Source organism: Ascaphus truei, chromosome 7 (genome assembly GCF_040206685.1).
Source record: "Ascaphus truei isolate aAscTru1 chromosome 7, aAscTru1.hap1, whole genome shotgun sequence".
Taxonomy (NCBI): domain Eukaryota; kingdom Metazoa; phylum Chordata; class Amphibia; order Anura; family Ascaphidae; genus Ascaphus; species Ascaphus truei.
The window spans coordinates 7,457,018-7,477,857 of record NC_134489.1 but is presented as its reverse complement, the minus strand read 5'-3'; the positions used below and the strand labels follow the sequence as shown (position 1 = coordinate 7,477,857).

Genomic DNA, 20,840 nt, shown 5'->3' with positions numbered 1-20,840 from the left:
GAGTGAGTACCCACCCATTCTACACTCCTCTTGGCAAGGTCATTTCCTTTTTACCATCCTCTAATTATAAAGCACCCACAGAGAAGCACTCTCTCACCACACCATACCATCCACAAGTGCCTGTATATGATTGATGCTTTCCCAATAAAGTGAAGAAAATATAGCAGGACTTGGTGTGCTTTGGGAAGGGGGTCGAGTTAAGCTAACTGGAGCTATTCACACATCACACGTGACCCTGGTTCCAGGATAACATCATCTCACAGTATCTTGGTTAGTTCAATGCTAGAGATGCTACTCTGGGTGGCAGGATTGTGGCTTGTAATACTGTTTGGTCTGATACTGGTACCACCTTCATCGCAAGAGCCTTTAGACTGATTGTTTATACGGATATATTTTAGGATGTGTGACTGATTTAAATATACTTTGCACAGATATTGTCATATCTCCCAGGATACATAAGGTATGTTCCTTTTTCAGCAAAGGCATTTCTCCCTAATTTATTTGGAGGGAGGTTTGAGGGCACATATATACAACTGGAGATAATAGGAAGTTAGGAAGTTCACCGCCACGCAAAAGCCCTATTTTAGGTTCTGGAGCTCTGGAGCTCTCAATTCCTATCTCACCTGCTTTGAGGTGGCGAGAAAATTTTTTGCATTATTTACAAGCGATTTAGCCTTTTGCAGCGAGTTTGCAAAATGTGATTGGCATTCCACACGGATTTTCACAGCTGGAATGAAAACGCTTGTAAAAAAGCTTTTCACATGGTTTGGACGGCTTACAGAATAGCAAAACATGCAAATTTGCTGATAACGTGTACTTTAGATGCGTTAAGTTACATTTTGATGCTACTAGAATAGGCCCCTAACTGTCCACTCACAACCTAAATGAGACTTATTTTTAGGCGCAGGAAAAATATGGTGGCATCAGAAACTTTTTTCAAGGAATGAGAATTATTTGTTAACAATTTTTAACTAGTTTCTGTTAACTAGCGACAAAACACAGAACAATGCTTTGCTTGCAGATACGTGCAGCATTTTCAAGTTTGTATTATCCAAAGAGATATCCATAATTATTTGGACTAACAGAATATATGTTTAGGAGTAGTTTTCTGCAGTCATACTCTTCTCTTCAAAATTGCTTGACCTGTTTACAAGCTAGGCATGCAGGCCAAAATAGGAGTAAAGCAACTTGATATGCTGTGGTGAATGTGTATTGGTTGTAAGTAACAATACATTTCTATGTACAAACTTTAAAAAGGAAATTAACACTCCACAAAAATAATGACAATAAGTGGTGCTCTGTAAACCAGTACACAAGGGTCCTGGAACATAAATAAAGTCCAGCTATTAGGCACTCAGCAAAGAAAGTATTTATTGCAGTTCAATGTTCTCAAGGCATTAACAGTATATTTGTGTATGTGGTCAACTTAGCTTTTCCCCTGTGTTTTACTTGTTTAGACTTCTTTTAACAGTACAATTACTTTGACCACTTCATTGACAAAAAATACATGCAAGATTAAAAACCTTCTCATTCTACCAGCTTTGCTCTCAAGAGTTCTGGACACGTAGACGACACACTAAAGTAATCTTAACTTTGGTTAGCGTGGGTTCACGTAGAACAGGTATGGCCTTGGTGTATTGGCACCACTGCTGGAAGGATCTGGAGAAATGTCAATATCATCAGGATCCATTTTACATTTCAGATCAAACTTCTGCAGGATGGAGGTGAGGAAGAGGAAGAGCTCCATACGAGCCAGACCCTCACCAAGACAGATCCGCTTTCCTGAGGAATGTGGGTGTGAGGGGAGAAAGGAAGATTTATTAGCACCAAGCAAAATAAATGCAATAGTAGAAGTTATAGGGAGTGGTTACACGAAGCAATAGGAGGAGTTATAAAGTAGGAAGAGGTTACATGAAGCAGTTATTAGGAGAGGTTATGGGGAGCCCTAATCGCCAAGTCACTAATTGAATAGTTGCAAGATCACCCTACTTCTGATTCAATTAACATCTTGAGTGCTGGCGTTAAGCTTTTATTACTTTTTCATTCCATAGTAAGCAAAAAACATCACATAGTTAAAGTGTTAATGTTAAGCATCACCTATGGAAAACGGCATAAAGGCGTCAATCTTCTTAATGCAGCCATTGTCATCTAAGAAATTTCCTGGGTCAAACTTTTCTGGATCTTTAAAGTATTTATGGTCATTCAGTACAGAAGTCAGCATCGGGAACACTGAGGTACCCTATAAAATAAAGCAAATGCAACCTCACATCAGCAAAGGCCATGGTCCATTATTCAGACTAATAATTGCCATATACAATGTCTTGCTTCAGTGCCTTGCCACTTCTCACAGCTTTGATAAAACTGCAGCCTTTGCCTTCTACATAGACACACACTTAGAGACCGCCGACAACATGTCCCTCTGTAGCTCAGCCTTGGCTTCTTGCTCTTTATAGAAAAAAAAACTTACTAAAGACAACAAATTCATTAAACAGAATTTAAACACACTTCAATATGAGGTCATTAAACAGTTGAAAGCGGATGACTCAATAGTCATAAAATCTGCAGACAAGGGGGGATGTAGTCATCTTAGATAAGGTGACTACATCACAGAATCTATGAGACTACTCAACGATGTTGATACATATATTAGACTGAAGAGGAGAAACAACCGCTCATCCAAATAGAAAATGGATGTATGTACTAAATCAGAGGTGCTAGGAGGGATATATAACTATAGTTACAGGGTAGATCCAAAGACAGGATCAAAAAGGTTCCCTCACAGTGAAGCACTCAATGAATGGAATTGCGTGTGTGGACTAACAATGGTCTATCAAAATGATATAGTAGATACATCCAATGATCCTATCTGACCCAAACTAGCAAGGAAAAAACAAAAAAGTTTTATTCAAATATAATCTTTAAAAACACATAAATCACATTCAACCATTAAAATTACCCCGTAGTGAAGTGGCAGTGTCAGCAAAGTATAAGGTGGTGGTTATACATACACGGATTCAAATATCCCAAATTATTTGCTGACACAATAGCAAGCGTCTAAATATGTTGACTTAATGTCTATAAGTGGGCATGGAGTGGCGGCAGAGGCTATAAAGTATTTCCTAGTAGTTGCTGACACTGCCACTTTCTTCATTTGGCCGAGTTATTAGGTTGGCAACTTGCGACCTAGCCAGAAGAACTTTAAGCCAGAGACTTTATTTCTTCAGCTTTTGTGCAAAGGACAATTTATTTAGTTTCCCCATCCCAGTAAGTGTTGTATTAAGTGTATTCTGAGGTTGTCATGTGTTTGTCTATGAAGGAAATAAATGACAATTTATTTTGCCTCCTTGTCGTGTTCAATCGAGAATCCCAACAATAAAAAGTGTTGATAAGTTCTGGTCCACCGTGACATCTCACATCTGTTTAAAAAAATCCAAAAACAAAACAGTATCTCACACATTTTTGGTGTCTGAAGTGCAAAATGTGCAAACTCAATGTCAATGAACAAAACAGGTCAAGAGATTTGTATCAACTAAAAATAAAAGTGAATTTACCATTAATCATTTCATTTATTGCGATTCCCACAATATAATCTACCTCATCCAATGTCCATTCAATAAGCAATATATAGGTAGAACAATTAGGAAATAAAAATTTAGATTTGCGGAACATATAAAGAAGATACACAAAGGATTTCTTCAACATAATCTTTCAAAGCACTTTACAGAATACCATAAATAAAATCCAACAGGTATAATTTGTATAGGATTAAATAAGCTTCCACTAAACTGGAGAGGAGGTGGCATGGTCAATGAGATCTCTAGACTTGAAACAAGGTGGATACACACCCTCAAAACCATCATTCCATGTGGTTTAAATGTGGAAATAGATCTCGGTGCATTCCTGATAAATTAAATTCACATTCAGGGCAACATCTATTTCTTTATCACCCCCCTCCCCACAGTCTTCATATATTTCTACCTTCTTATTACATCAAGATATTTTAACATCAGTTTATCTTCATCTATAGTTTGTGCAATGTCTATCTGAACATATTCTTATAATATGGGTCACTATATGCTAGTTTATTTTTCATTGTTATTTTTATATTAAACTATTTTAATGCTACTTTAATACAGCTCAACCCCATTATAGCATGATCCGCTACATCCCATTATAGCGGATCGCTTATAACGTGGTTTGAGCGTGACTCCCTCCTGCACATCCCATCTCCCCTTCCTGCACATCACATCACACATAATTCTCCTTTGCACATCACCTTTGGTGGCGTGCCGTCCAGCCCCCGAACCTACCGTGTAGGCCCCGCCCCACAATGAAGGCCACAACAGCAGTTAGGGGGCATCTGCTGCAGCGGGGGAAAGTTCCCCCCCCCCCCCCCCGGGAGTATTCATTTATTTTGGCCCATTCATAGACATCAATTCCTCTATTAGTATAAGGTAGTAATAACGTATTGTCCTCTAGGGAAAGTTACTGTACAGTATCTCATCATGAAACACCCATTCTGACTGTCTCATTCCTCTAAATAGGTGATTGTGTTTGAAATTCTACCAGGCAGAAAAATGTCATGGGAAAGCAACACCAATTTCCTCCCCCCCCCCCAAAAAAAATTTATCATGGTGCTTAAAGCAAAATGTGAATTATAGGTTTCAGCGTGCTCTTTGCACACCGCCTGCTTTAAGAATTCCATTTCCTTCATGATAGGATTGATGAAAAATCCATCACATGTCACCTTTGCAGAGATTTGAGCTACATGATCAAGTTCTTCAGATAGAAAAGTAGGAAACATTTATAGGATGAGCCTTTGTGGGGAGAGTGACTCTGAGTATACTGTAGTGCCGTCGAGTATTCGAAAACAAATCTGGGGCAATCACCAACAAGACCCAGGTACATGCTGAGTACATGCTGCAACATTTCAGTGACATATCTGCAGACATACTAATGGCCAATCGGATTAACAGCGGAGGTTCAAACTGAATGGGACTGCCAGGGACCGCTACTGTGTTAATCCGATGGGACATTATTCTCTGCAGAAATGTCACTGAAATGTTGCAGCATGTACCCTGCATGTACCTGGATTTTGTTGGTGATAGCCCCAGATTTTCCAAGGCAAGTTTAAGGCAAGTTTTAGAATACTCGTCGGCGCACCTGTATAAATTACTGTAGATAGTTAGCAGTCAGTGCCATTTTTTTTTAACCTCTTTATGCTAAAGTTTATTTTTTTTGGATAGAAAGTATAATAAATGCCAGATACAGTAGTTGACATGTACTGTTAACATTATGGACAACTTACTGTACAGTATTCAAATGTATTAAACATATGTAGCATATATTGAGTGAATTGTTAAGATTGTATACTATTATATTGTATGCTAACCATGTGTTTATTTGAAAGATATCAATGGAAGTAAGGAAACAGTTTATTATAAATTATTGTGGAGATATTCAGCTAATTTTTATAGATGCCATTTTAAATTAGGTTTTTATTCAGATCTGACCATTTCCATATAAATGGAAACGCCCCCTTCCTCACCGGCGGCGGCGGCGGCCTTGCATGGGGGTTAGGTAGAGGAGATAGCTGTTTAAGTCACTATCTAGTGGAACCGGGACAAACTAGATGCCCTTTTTTAATGTGCTATGACACACACACACTTTCCCTGCCTGTTCATTGTGTGCAGCCGCGAGCAAGGACCAGCATTTCAACCATGGAGGTCGGGTGTGTTCCAAGCCTCTTTCAGTCTGCACTCTGATAGGCTCAGGATATGCTGGGATTTGTAGTCCTGCTGCCTTTTTGCACAGATTTGGACACAAACATTTACAGCCCCAGCATCTAATAAATATTCTCCGCATCTCTCCCAGCTCCCTACTCTCGCTCTCTGGAAGCTGATGAAGCAGGGAGAGGAGAGAGCTGCAGATGCTGGGTAAGTCCTCGGGAAACCTCTCTTTCGCGATTCAGGTTATAACGTGGTCTCATTATGTGGCCCTCGAGCACCGTGTTATAACGGGGTTCAGCTGTTTTTGTTTGTATTCTCACTGTTTTAAATTACATTTATATTTCTATATTATTGCATATACAACAGCTCCTAAAAGCATTTTAATATGTGCCTACAATCCTTTCACATTGTTATGTCTGAATGGCAGAGTTCAACTGTGAGTGGCAGATGTCTGAGGGACAATCAACCAATGGTTTGATACATATACCTATATATATGAGGTGGACCTGCTATGTGTTATTACCCCTGAGGAAGTTCCCGTGATTGGAACGAAATACATAGGGTTTCTATGTTGAAGGTAACCCTTGTAGCGGATTACTCCTTTCAACCCGCTCCAGTGCAGTAAAAACTCCAGAGGAAAAACTACTGTTTGACCCAATTATCTTGATCAGCTGAAGTAGCTGATGGACTCTCCCACTATCCTCTGACATTACTGGAACAGGACCAAGCAAGCATCGTGTGATCTGGCTACAGGAGTTGAACTGATCACACAGACACACCAGAGATAGGAGGGAGACACCGACATTTCCCTTCCGATTGGCCGTGCGGTAGCACACACACACAATGCTAATTTTACCTGCTACATTTTACAGTAAGTAGCCACTTTTCTTTTTGCGTATAAACAGCACTTCACTATATTGTTTTATTTTCCATTATCCGCAGGATCGGTCAAAGTTAGAACTTTACATATACATACTATCAGGAGTCTCTCCCTCTCCCTCTCTAATAAATTAGTTCTTCATGAGTTCTTCTTTTTTATTTGGACTAACAATTTATGTAATAGGACAAGCTTTTGAGAGTTTTCCTCTCTTCCTCATGTCAGCAATTCTGATATACAAAAGTTTCTATGGCTTAGACAGGGATTGGAAAAAAAAGGAAGAATGCAGAACAGAGATATGTATATGAGGTGGGGTGGGGTGGGGAAGGCACTGGAACGGTGTAAAAACAGAGATAAGGAAGGTGAGAATTGGGCATGGGGTGTGGGGCTGTACATCCACAGCAGCACAGTGGGGGAAGAGGATGCTGGGAGGGGAGGAGTGTGGAAGGTTTAGGATGGCACAATGGCAGGGAGGACCATTACAACAAATTATGATAGTTTGTGAGAAACCCTATGTCTACATTAAGTTCACTTGTTTTGGTGTCAAATAGTCTTATCATTCTGAGCTCAAATGTTTTCCTTTCTTGGGTGCGTTTGAACATTCCATTGAGGGTTTTGATTTTTAAATCATTTATGAAATGATCTGGTTGTGAGAAATCATGTCCCACTGGAGAGCAGTATCTTCCTTCTTCGTGTTGTAGTATAGAGTGTCTGTGCATATTCATTCTTCCTTTAAGTTTTTGGTTTGTTTCCCAAATGTAGCATCCTTGGTCACGTTTGTTGAATTGAATCATATAAACCATGTTCCTGGTTGTGCAGTTGATCCTTTAACATTGAGTTTTCCATGGTTGTGACTGGCTGTGGGATCTTGGCATATACTGTATGTTTGCAGAGTTTGCAGCGTGTGTTGTTGCACGGTTTTGTGCCATTATCAGTGTCTTTAAGTTCGTTGTGAAGATTTCTGTTGACTAATTTCTGATTCAGGTTTGGTGGTTGCCGGAACGCAAGAATGGGATGTTTGGGAAAGATTTCTTTTAATGTCACATCCTCTTCCAGCATGGGTTGCAGATCTTTGATTATTTTTCGTATTCCCTCTAGAGTAGGGTTGTATGTGGCCACTAGTGGTATGCGTGTGGTAGGTTCTCTCTGTCTGTATTGTAGTAGGTGTTCTCGTGGGGATTTTAGTGCAGATGTAATAGTTATGGCAATGGTCTTTGGTTTGTATCCCTTTTGTCTGAAAGATTCGGTCAGGGTTGTGAGATGCCTGTTTCTGTCTTCAGTGTCAGAGCATATGCGGTGGTATCTTATAGCCTGGCTGTGTATGATACCTTGCTTTGTATGAGTGGGATGGAAGCTGGAGTTGTGGAGGTAACTGCATCTGTCTATAGGTTTCTTGTATACAGATTGTGTAGTTTGCCATCTTTCAGTGTTACTGTTGTGTCTAGAAAGTTTACTAGATTTGCAGAATAATCAATTTTGAGTTTAATTGATGGATGGAATGAGTTCAGGGACTTGTGAAATTGTTGTAGGTTTCCTTAACCCTCAGTCCATATTATAAACGGGTCCTCAATGTATCTGTAGGGTTTTTGGGGGCACGTAGTTAGGAATCTTTGTTCAAGATTTGCCATGAAAAGATTGGCATATTGTGGTGTCATCTTGGTACCCATTGCAGTACCCATTAGTTGTAGGTACATTTCCTTGTTGATGCTGAAGTAGTTGTGTGTGAGGATGTATTCTTTCAGTTTGATAATTACATCAGCGCTGTATTTCTGATCCAGGGGAGATGTTGTAAGGCTGCGTCCCCGCTAGCGCTGAGCTGGCGACGCTTGCGGCGGTTACATACACATATAGATATATGTGTAGCCCTGGTAAGAAATAGGGCTATATGTCTATCCTCCTACTGGTATAAGCCCTGCTAAGGGCAGGCTGCCAGTAGTTATCATGGGCTTCCCCCACATCAAGCCCTGCCCTGAGTGGTGAAGGTAGGCCACCTGACTCTGTGTCTAAGGCAAGAGACACAGGGGAGGGGTCTGCTGACATCATGAGGGGCAGGGCTGTCTAAAGTTATTTCTGCCTGGGCTCAGACCTAAGCAGTTATAGTGAGTGAGCTAGCTAGGTGCCTGAGGAGTAGGGCCTAGTTAGCAATAGGTGGACCAGTGCCTCTCACCCTGCCTAGGGGGTGAGGGAAGAGCTAGCTCCACCCTGAGCGCCCGCATCTTGGGGTGGAGGCAGGGATACAGTGAGCACCCAGAGACCATCCTGAGGGTGTGCAGTCTGGGGAGAGAAGACCCTGTACCTGATACCAGCGTGTTGCTGTGATTGCTGCTGCTGTGTGCTGCTGTGAATAAAGAGAGCTGCTGCTACTTTTATAAGAGACTGACTGAGACTGGAATCTCTCATCCCTGTGTGGGAAGTTCTCTGGAAGGGTTCCACACCATATCCCTGGGGCTTCACAGAGATGGAGGCGTTGCACCATTGAGAACGGATGAAGGCAAGAACCCCAGAAACCTGGTCCTGTCCTCCTCCACACCATCGCGGAAGGCTCAGGCCCTCCTGTTGCCAGCAGGTATGCACCACACTCAGACATGTAGCCAGACCTTAGTACACCCTAGGGGGTCCGATCTGCGACCGGGAGGGGGGTCTGAGGGCTACATATGTAAGCACACACACCCTGCACTTAGGTAAACCAAAAAAATGATACTTTCCAGCGTGCTCAACTACCCGCAATGCACCCCCCCCCCCCCACCCACGCGCGCGTGCTCGTACATGCAGGACACCTGGCGCTCATTATTGGAGCGCTCTCCAAGCATGAGCATGCTCAGTGCCAGCGGGGACTCAGCTTAAGGAATTGCAAGTACAGTATGCCTCAATACCAACCTTGTGGGGGATGGTGCTGTAAAGGGATTCTACATCCATGGTAACCAGCCGTGTGTTGGATGGTAGTTGGTTGATGTTGTTAAGGTTATTGAGAAAATCTGTGGTATCTTGAATGAAGCTGTTGTAGAGGATATTCTACACTAAGCCTGATATTTTTTCAGTGAGTGTATCCATACCTGTTACAATTGGTCTGTCGGGGTTTCCTGGTTTGTGGATTTTGGGCAGCATGTAGAAGATCCCAACTCCTGTGTTGTCAGGTGCTAGTTGCTTCAATTGTGGTTGCAGGTGGTTAGTGAATGACTTGATGAGATTCATGAGGTGCTTTGTATATTCCTGGGTTGGATCATGCGTGAGTTTCTTGTAGTAGGTGTTGTCTGTGAGTTTTCTGTTGCCTTCTACTATGTATTAATTTGTGTTCATAAGCACCACTGCACCTCCTTTATCTGCTAATTAGATTGTAAGCTCCTCGGAGCAGAGACTCCTTCCTTAATGTTACTTTTACAGTATGTCTGAAGCACTTATTCCCATGATCTGTTATTTATATTATTTGTTATTTATATGATATGTATTACTACTGTGAAGCGCTATGTACATTTATGGCGCTATATAAATAAAGACATACAATACAATACAATACAATCTGCTGGTTTGATGGTTATGTTGTGGTTGTTTCGCAGTTCCTTAATTGCAGATCTCTCCATGGGGGATAGGTTGTACATTGTTTTTTCTGCTTGTCTGATGCTAGTGAGTAAGCTCGCGATCTGAAGCTCTGTATGTAGCTATCAAGTTTGACGTAGCGTCCTGTTAGTGGTGTGAAATAGGTGTTCTTGTTGTTGTTGTACTCTGTCATTATGAGAGTGCTCTCTTTTTTGTGGAAATATTCTTTCAGTCGTAGTCTCCTGAAGAATTCTTCTAGATCTGAGTATAATTGGATTTGGTCCAGTTTGGTGGTGGGACAGAATGTTAGTCCCTTGGAGAGAACAGAGATCTCAGGTTTTGAGAGTTTATAATCAGACAGGTTTATAACTCCCTGTCAGGCTGTGTGCTCTTCTGGGTTGAGGGTGTGTATCTGTCTTGAAAAGTCAGTGTAGCCACTTTCTTGGACTCTTATACAGCATTACCTGCCCTGGATACCTGCTGGGACGTCGATCCTTTATACTTGGAGACTGGGATTGCCCCAAGATTTGCAGTACTATCCGGATGGTGGTGATTATAATCACGCAATGCTTGTTTTTATTGTACTTTTGTAAGTGCATTTTTTACCCCCTCCTCCCCTTCCCCTCATTAAATTTACTATTTTACGCTATGGGCGTGCGCTCTCTCCTCTCTTTTTCCCTTTAGATTCCCTGTGGACGTGGTTTGTCCATATTGAGAGCAGCCGGAGACCCTCTACACCAGCACCCACGTTTTTACTGGAACTATTTCTGAGGACTGGTTTATCACTTTTTTGCTTTTTTCTTTATATGTTGTTATTCTGTTAGATGTACAATTTCTCTATATGGTTTACAGGTTTTTATATTATCTGTGCTATAGTAATAATAATTAAGGGATTCACTATTATTAGTTAACACTTTGTAGATATAATATTATCATTTATTCTTAGCAAGTTTATTTACTTATTTATTGGTTTCACTATCAATCAGAGGCGCTGCTTTATTTTTCTGTTTGTCATATATATATATATTGTGTGAACTGCTGAATGAAAGTATCTGAGTACCTCTAATCTACACTTGTTAAAGCTGCAGTACCTTACTTGGATGAAAATAAAACAGGCAGAAGCCAGAATTAAGCAGCATAATACTTTGCATGATCCTGTTTTTTGTATAAATAACCCTAGAAGACTGTGTTGGGAAGAACCCAGACAGACGTCAGCGCTACAAAAGAGGGGCGTTTGTCACATATGGTGGAGAATGCGGGTCGACACTAAAAGTCTGTGGGTTTGCAAATAAATGCAGGGGTTTAGAATGGCCGCCCAGCTGAAATAAAGTACAGATGCTATGAGTGAAGTCTGTCCCACTGTGTATATCAGTTGTGCTTCTAGCATATACAGAGAATGTGCGAGGTGTGGATGCAATAGAACCCTGAACCCAAACAGAAAACCAAAATGTTTTGCTGAAGAAAAATTTTTTTTTTGCATCTAGCAAGTGCTGTTTGTAAAGCTAATGCCTTTTGCTGAAGTGAGTGAAATTGCAGCTAGCAAATTGTCCCTGCCGGGTTTCTAAAATGGCCGATGTGAAATGTTTGTTTTGCAATGCACGTAATCTTGAAAAACAGTGTCCCTTCAGGCCATACGATGATGATGATGATGACGACGACTCGTATGTGGCCCCGGGAGGAGAGCCGTACCCACAGATGAATTTAGTATGCTGGGCCTGTCATGAAGTAGGTCACATGGAAGATGTGTGTCCCAAAATTTTCAAAGACAAACAGCTGCAAAAGCAAGCAACGCCCTGTGAGTGCAAGCAAAATGTGGAAGCTACCAGTGAGTGTGTGCCCAGTACCACTAATATCTCTGGAGCTAATAAAGCAAAAAGAAAGAAGAAGAAAAAGAAAACTGTTCCTCAAGTTACAGGGGAAGTGACCGAGCCACTTGAACCTGCGCTGTCAGGACATGAGTCAGAAAGGCGCTGAGATGTGCTGCAGACCGGAGTGACCGGCAGAATTGTCACGGGAACAGTGGCAAAGGAAAAGGAGGAGCAATGGGAAGCTGAATCCTTGAACCAGGATTAATAGGCTTTGGTTTCTGCACTCCAAGCTGCCCGCAATGATTATGAAGTCCTGTGGCAGGATTTGGTGAAGGAGCGAGAATGTTGGAAGAAGGTGCAAGAAGCGAACGCCGAGTTACAGAGGTGTATACTCCCAGCTTTACTGTACAAGAGTACGAGGCTTTGAAGAAAACAGAGTCTCTCTTACGGAGTGAGCTGGAAGAGGTGACGACTAGTCTGGAAAAGGCCAACACCGTAATTGCCAGCACAGATGAAAAACAGATTAAGTCTGACAAATTGATTGCTATCCAAAAACACAAATACGGGAAGGCTCTACAAGAGGTTCATGCGCTCAGCACAGAGGTGCAAAACTCACGCCTGGAGGGCCACGGTCTGAACACAGAGCTGGGAATGTTGAAGCAAACCCATGAGATTGCCCTAAGTGAGTTAGAGACTGTAAAGCAAGCAAATGAGAGTCTGAAATTGGAAAATTCAGATTTGACTGACCAAGCAGAAAAAGTAAAGAAACAGTTGACTCAGGAAAAATTAGAAGTGCAGGAAGCACTACAGAATGCATTGATGCACAATCAGAGCCAGCACCAGGAAGAAATGGACGCTCTGAGAACAGAATTGCGACATGTATGCACAAAACAGAATTCTCTCGTGGAGGAACTTAACGTTTTGAAAAAGGAGAAAAGCATTAGAATAATTCAGAAGCACTGCAAAGCTCTTATCCAAGGAAGAAGGGAAAGAGAAAATTATCGGCGTAAACGCGCCGCAACTATCATCCTACAGGCTGCCTACAGAGGGATGAAAATTTGTCAGTTCAATCGCCAGAATAAAGCAGCCTGTGTTCTTCAATCATTCTACCGTGCCCGCATGGTACGAAACAGGTTCCTCATTATGAAAGGAGCAACTATAAAAAACCAGTCTCTGACTAGGATGACACAGAACAGGATTCGCTATCAAACCCTGAGAAATGCGTCACTGGTTATCCAGCGGTACTTCTGCCTGAATAAATGTAGGCCTCAGGAAAGAGAGGTCCAAGACTACATGCCTGCCGGCTGCAAAGGTAAAATGCCACAGGGTACAGCCGGAGTTAGTGAGAGCCCCATCAAGGTGAAGGTGCTCCAGGTAATCAGTGCTTCATCTTCTAAGTACCATATACAGTAATTGCCCCAAAGGGAAAATCCCAAATCTCTGAGAGTGATGGTCATGAGAAAATACATGGCAGTAAGAAGTACCATAAAGGTTCAAAGGTTGCAAAGCAAAAGCGACGAAGGTCAATGCTGGCCTTGAATTTTTCCGGATCTCGCCACTCTGGGCCACAATATAAAGACAAAGATTATCCGGCCCCAGAGTTCCGTCAGAAGCTAAAGAAACAGTCCAGTCATTTGCAGGTTGCTGCGGGTGTTGAAATAAAGTCAGAAAATGTAATGGACTGGAAGTCAAAAAAAAAAAGGAAAAAATGTTTGGGAATGACCGATTTTTATGTTATATGAGTGGACTATGTCACTTAACTTTGCAAATAAGCTAGTGTATTTATGCTATATTAGGCCTCTAGAAAAAGCATTTTGAAATATTGCAATGTTATATTGGTTCTCTGTGTTGAAAATGTAGCTAAACAACAAATTAATATACAGGGTTGATGGCCCTTAAGATTACAAGGCTGTAGTATAAGGAAAAAAAAAAATAGTGGTAGCTTACAATATAGAAAAAAAATGCCCTTTTCGGTTGGTAAATATATAATGAGGTTCATATTCTAGAGTAGAAAAAGCCAGGGAGGTAATAGAAATATAGTTAATCAAATAATTTTCTTCATATACTACTATATATATATGTCATCTGTTGTTCAAGACATAGATCAAATTAATTAATTAACATCTACTGTTTGCATAGCTACATGTGGATCGCAAGATGAATTTATTTTGTTTTTAATCTTTTGTATTTCTACTGCGCATGTCACTGATGCCTCTGTATGCCGCGCGAGCGCCCTCCAGCCAGGGACTCAGTTTCCCATCATGCTGTTCGCAGCATACTGTCAGTCAATTGGCTGGGTGACGTCACGTCCGGTTTACATCCGGTATATCAGAGCTCAATAGACACGGGTATTTTACTCTTTGAAAAAGCCCAATTGCTGGGGGAAACGCATTAGAAGTGCAGGGGTATGTCTCCCCTCCTCTTTTTAACCATTTTTCAATAAAGGTTTTTGTATGCAGCACAGTCCAGCCTCAGAAACTTTCTTCCTGCATCGTGGTGCCCGCTGATCTGCCTGTCCCTGCTGGTATAGGTGCCTGTTCTATTGTCCACATCAGCAAAGGAGCACACAGAGCCAGCTGTCTATCGTGTTATACGTGAGTACTTTATTGCTGCCATATGAGAGCTGCCCCAGGCATTCAGGGTCTTTATAGCTCAGGGTGACAGAGAGGTCTGGAGGGGTTTCAAGACTCCCCCTTACAACTCTCTATGCTACTGCTAGACCGTTTGCCATCTAGGGGTTAATATATATAGCCTCAAGCATGCATTTACAACACCACGTGACCTGGTCTCTTAAGCAGAAAGATTTTTATCATGCTTAAAATAGTGGGTTAAAAGCTCTGGAGCCCTGGTTGATTGGGGCCTCAACCCCAGTATTTTTTTGTTCTCTTAGGTAATAGAAATTGTCTGGTTTTGTGAATATATTTAGCATATCCTGGGTTGTAAGAATGTGTGCTAGACACTTATTTTTCAAAATAATTCCCTAATAGAGAGCAACAAAATATGTTTGCCAAGTATAGTCTCTTATGACGAAACCTATTGTCCATAATTGCCGTGGAAAAAGTTCATATTCGTGTCATGTGAATACTTAATATTGTATTGAGGAGTTAGCTCAAGTATTTCAGGTAGGACGCTCACCCCAGTGAGGTCCATGGCCGCTCACCCCAGTAGGTGTGAGCTGGGGAGGGGGATATGTGACATATTCCAAAGATGTTAGGCAGCTTTCTGCCCCATTTTAGGTCAGAAAGTGCAGGAATAGTTAAAAATGATCCGTTCCACAGCTTCCCATTAACTCAGGCAGCTGGATGGAAAATCCAGACCACAGATTACAATGGCTCTAGTTCTCCCTCACCTGCTCTTCTAATCACATGCATGGGTATTTAGAGCAGAGAGGTTTTGCATTTCACTCTCTCTCCTTAGAGCCTGGAGGCTGGGGGTATCGCTGCTCCCCGGAATCCAGTTCGGGGTGGACGGCCCCTCCAAGTATCACAGTACCAGAGGATTTGCCTGGACACTTGGGACTGAGTTCCCACCACGAACAGATAAGACAAAACCAATGTTTATTGCTGTTGCTAAAAGACTGTGCTGTATCTAGTGACCCTAAATAAGAGAGCATTGTTTTAAGCTGGGGAACCAGGTTAGTTGGCCAGCAGCTGTTAGAGAGACTGATTCTGATGTGTAGTTAGATCCCTGAAAGGGATAGGATTTTGTTTATATGATTTTGGTTTTATTTCTTAAAAATAACAGTGGGGGAAATACTGTAACACTGAAATGACTGAACTGCTGAATGAAAGTATCTGAGTACCTCTAATCTACACTTGTTAAAGCTGCAGTACCTTACTTGGATGAAAATAAAGCAGGCAGAAGGCTGAGTTAAACAGCATAATACTTTGCATGATCCTGTTTTTTGTATAAATAACCCTAGAAGTCTGTGTCGAGAAGAACCCAGACAGACGTCAGCGCTACAAAAGAGGGGCGTTTGTCACAATATATATATCAAACAAGGGCAGCAGGCACTCTGTAAACAACAATATACTGATGCTTATCCCAAATGCATAATATATATACAGCAGGTATTACCAGAAGTTCATCCGGAAAGAAGAGACAGCACACAGCCAGAAAGATATGACAATTATATTATGGTAACATAAACCAAGGAACTACATCCAACGTTTCGGTCAGCTACAGTACATGTGACCTTCCTGAGGGATGTGCACATCCCTGAGGAAGGTCACATGTAGCTGACCGAAACGTTGGATGTAGTGCCTTGGTTTATGTTACCATAATATAATTGTCATATCTATCTGGCTATGTGCTGTCTCTTCTTTCCGGATGAACTTCTGGTAATACCTGCTGTATATATATATATATATATATACAGTGTTCGACAATTCTATACATTTACACGCACGGGGCGTGTGGATTTAACCCCCGGGCGAGTAAATATTGGCCCAAGCAGAACACATGCTTGTTTTTTTAAAATTTCCCTGCTCGCGCTGAAAAAAAAAAAAAAACTCCCCCTACCTGATAGCTGATTGGCGGGTGCTCCCAGGCTTTGTGGGCGCACGGCCAGGCTCTATATGAGCCCGCCCCAAACGAGCGGCCATTCTTTCTGGCCGTAGATCTATTGGAGATGGGCGCGGGTGGGTGGGGGAGGAGCGTGGTGGTGGTGGTGCTGCTGGTCGCGGCCTTTCCTCCCCCTCCTGTAAGTGTACTGCACCGACACACTTTATTCGAGCAAATACCCAGTATGTACCTGGCAGATACCTGGAATGCGCCGCTCCTCACCTCTGACAAGCCCCGTTGCGTTTGCCTTCCCAGCCTGGGTTCATGCCTGGCTGACGGGCGGCTGATCTGTTAAATGATAATGATTAAGATTTAATAGGCTGCAATGCTTCGCGTGTCTACCAGATGGCATAAATTCATGAATTGTAATGCAGTATATATATATATATTGTGCAGTATTGCAGCCAGCGGGAATAAAATGCTTCAATCCCTGCTTGGAAAATACCTCAATGCACTCGGGCAGAAAACAGTCACAAACCTCAATACACCCGGGTATACCCGAATTCGTGGGACTAGCCGAGCTCGAATAAAGTGTGTCGCCAGTGTAGAGTGTGTGTGTGTGTGTGTGTATGTGTATGGGATAATGTGTATGGGAGTATGTGTGTGACACCAGAGGTACACCCCCAATCAGTCACCCTCCCCCCAGTCAGTCAGTCACCCCCCAGTCAGTCACCCCCCACCCCCATTCAGTGTCAATCACCCCCCAACCCCAGTCAGTGTCAGTCACCCCCCACCCCCCAGTCAGTGTCAGTCAAACCCCACCCCCAGTCAGTGTCAGTCACCCCCCCACCCCCAGTCAGTGTCAGTCACCCCCCCACCCCCAGTCAGTGTCAGTCACCACCCCCACCCCCAGTCAGTGTCAGTCACCACCCCCAGTCAGTGTCAGTCACCCCCCCACCCCCAGTCAGTGTCAGTCACCCCCCACCCCCAGTCAGTGTCAGTCACCCCCCACCCCCAGTCAGTGTCAGTAACCCCCAACTCCAGTCAGTGTCAGTCACCCCCTCACCCCCAGTCAGTGTCAGTAACCCCCAACTCCAGTCAGTGTCAGTCACCCCTCACCCCCAGTCAGTGTCAGTCACCCCCCAACCCCAGTCAGTGTCAGTCACCCCCCACCCCCAGTCAGTGTCAGTCACCCCCTCCAGTCAGTGTCAGTCACCCCCCCAGTCAGTGTCAGTCACCCCTGCCCCAGTCAGTGTCGGTCACCCCCTGCCCCAGTCAGTGTCAGTCACCCCCTGCCACAGTCAGTGTCAGTCACCCCTGCCCCAGTCAGTGTCAGTCACCCCTGCCCCAGTCAGTGTCAGTCACCCCTGCCCCACCCACCCAGTCACCCCCTGCCCCATCCAGCCAGTCACTCACCCAGCCAGTCACTCACCCAGCCAGTCACTCACCCAGCCAGTCACTCACCCAGCCAGTCACTCACCCAGCCAATCACTCAGTCACTCACCCACCCAGCCAGTCACTCAGTCACTCACCCACCCAGCCAGTCACTCAGTCACTCACCCACCCAGCCAGTCACTCAGTCACTCACCCACCCAGCCAGTCACTCAGTCACTCACCCAGCCAGTCACTCACCCAGCCAGTCACTCACCCAACCAGTCACTCACCCACCCAGCCAGTCACTCAGTCACTCACCCAGCCAGTCACTCACCCAGCCAGTCACCCACCCAGCAAGTCACTCACCCACCCAGCCAGTCACTAACCCAGCCAGTCACTCACCCAACCAGACAGTCACTCACCCAGCCAGACCGTCACTTACCCAGCCAGTCACTCACCCAGCCAGTCACTCACCCAGCCAGTCACTCAGTCACTCACCCAGCCAGTCACTCAGTCACTCACCCAGCCAGTCACTCACCCAGCCAGTCACTCACCACCCAGCCAGTCACCCAGCATCTCTCTCTCTCTATGTATCACCCACCCTCTCTGTGTCACCCACCGTTTCCCCCCTCTGTGTCTCCCCCCTCTGTCTCCCCCAACCTCTCTCTCTCTCCCCCCACACACTCTCTCTCTCCTCTCACACTCTCTCTCCCCCCCACACTCTCTCTCCCCCCACACTCTCTCTCCCCCCCATACTCTCTCCCCCCACACTCTATCTCTCCCCCCACTCTCTCTCTCTCCCCCCACACTCTCTCTCTCCCCCACACTCTCTCTCTCTCTCCCCCACACACTCTCTCTCTCTCTCCCACACACTCTCTCTCTCCCACACACTCTCTCTCTCCCACACTCTCTCTCTTACACACTCTCTCTCTCCCACACACTCTCTTTCTCTCTCCCACACTCTCTCTCTCTCTCCCATACTCTCTCTCTCCACACACCTCTCTCTCTCCCACACACACTCTCTCTCTCTCCCACACTCTCTCTCCCACACTCTCTCTCTCCCACACTCTCTCTCCTCCCACACTCTCTCTCTCTCCCACACTCTCTCTCCACACTCTCTCTCCCACACTCTCTCTCACACTCTCTCTCTCACACTCTCATCTTTCTCTCTCACACACTCTCTCTCTCACACTCTCTCTCTCTCCCACTCTCTCTCTACCACTCTCTCTCTCTCACACTCTCTCTCTCTCCCACTCTCTCTCTCACACTCTCTCTCTCTCACACTCTCTCTCTCTCCCACTCTCTCTCTCACACTCTCTCTCTCACACTCTCTCTCTCTCACACTCTCTCTCTCACACTCTCTCTCTCACACTCTCTCTCTCTCTCACACTCTCTCTCCTCACACACTCTCTCTCACACTCTCTCTCTCACACTCTCTCTTTCTCTCTCACACACTCTCTCTCTCTCCCCCCCACTCTCTCTCTTTCCCCCCTCTCCCTCTCTCTCTCTCTCCTCTCTCTCTCTCTCTCTCTCTCTCTCTCTCTCTCTCTCTCTCTCTCTCTCTCTCTCTCTCTCCCCACACACTCACTCTCTCTCTCCCCCCCACACACTCACTCTCTCTCTCTCCCCCACACTCTCTCTCTCTCTCTCTCTCTCTCTCTCTCTCCCACACTCTCTCTCTCTCTCTCTCTGTCACTCACACTCTGAATCTGAATCTCTTATTTACCCTATATATCTTAACTGCCCTTTACTACACCAAATCGTAACTGCCCTGTACTGCGTTCTTCCAGATCTGACTCAAGCTTCACAAGGAAGACATCAGAAACCCCCCCCCTAACCTAGAACACCTCCCCTCCAATGTATAACATTGCGGGAATGAGGGTACCTGGACATTGAGGGACTGCGGATCAGGTAAGATCCCAGGTGGGATTGCTGCTTTAGATATTGTGAAGCGGGGATGTCCAGACACTGGTTAAGGGGTTCAGGAAACTAGTCATTCACACCTGGCTTTTAATTCTAGATCCGACATTTATACACACACACACACACACACACACGTAACCAAAGCAGTATGCTGACTAAAGTGCCTGTCATGTCAAAGGTAACACTGAAAAAAGCCAGGGAATACAAATAAGATTTGCTTAAATACAAATCCCAGATAAGCAGTACATGGAGTAATAATAATGCTGCTACTTGGGAAAAACAATCATCAGAGTTACTTTAGGGCAGAAAACAGAATGCTGAGAATGAACCACTCATGCATACATCAGATGATGGAGCCAAATAACCTCACAAGTACATCAAATATCTTCAATAATATACTCAGACTGAAATGGTTATAATACCAAAATGAACTTGAAATAATAAGGCAAAAAAAACAGTCCTGTTGTAGAGGCAAAATGGCAAGTGAAGTTCATCCAAAATCAGAGAACACAGTCCTGGAGTGTGTATCAATGCTCAGCACTGTCCTGCACACACATAAGCAATTAACAGAACGCACATACCAGTAAGACAGCAGCATGGTAAGATATAATTATGTATCCCGAGAAGGGGAGAGACCAGGGTGTCCTGCCTACTGCACCCACTCCTACGCGTTTCGGCACACAGTCTTTAACTGGGAGTGGTGGGGTAGTGTCAGGAGCCAGGTGCCACGCACCTTCACTCACAGGCGCACTATTCCCCCACCTGCCCTGATGGCTGCTGATGGAGCCCAGCACTCGTGCGATCCCATGCGCACTCCTGCTTCTTCCGCACATGCGCACGTTCCTCCTCGCGCCGGACAGTGTCCTCAAGCGGGGGGCGTATGCCGGGCTGGGGTCACGCATCCAAGCTCTGTAGCAACAGGCACTGATTGCCTCAGCACTCTCACCTGGCTTTCTTACCATAGCCTATCACAGCTCCGCATGAACACGTCCACAGTTCTGCCTCTTGCTACTATTGGGCTGTCTTACCTATTTAGGCCCAGCAGTGGCACTGGCACTGGCACATTGGCTGAGCATAAGCTTCCTGTTCCTG

At 44.3% G+C, this 20,840-nt stretch overlaps 1 protein-coding gene across 1 annotated transcript in view; it reads right to left on the bottom strand.

The window, feature by feature from the left end:
- Positions 1-1,351: 1,351 nt before the first annotated feature.
- Positions 1,352-20,840, bottom strand: part of LOC142498674 (cytochrome P450 2C42-like) — a 38,330-nt gene continuing 18,841 nt past the window's right edge. The window contains exons 4-5 of the mRNA XM_075606932.1: positions 2,098-2,239; positions 1,352-1,782 (exon numbers count right to left, since the gene is read on the bottom strand). Of these exons, the coding sequence (XP_075463047.1) occupies positions 1,598-1,782; positions 2,098-2,239 (327 nt within the window). The 3' untranslated portion in view covers positions 1,352-1,597. The remainder of the gene's footprint in view (positions 1,783-2,097; positions 2,240-20,840) is intronic.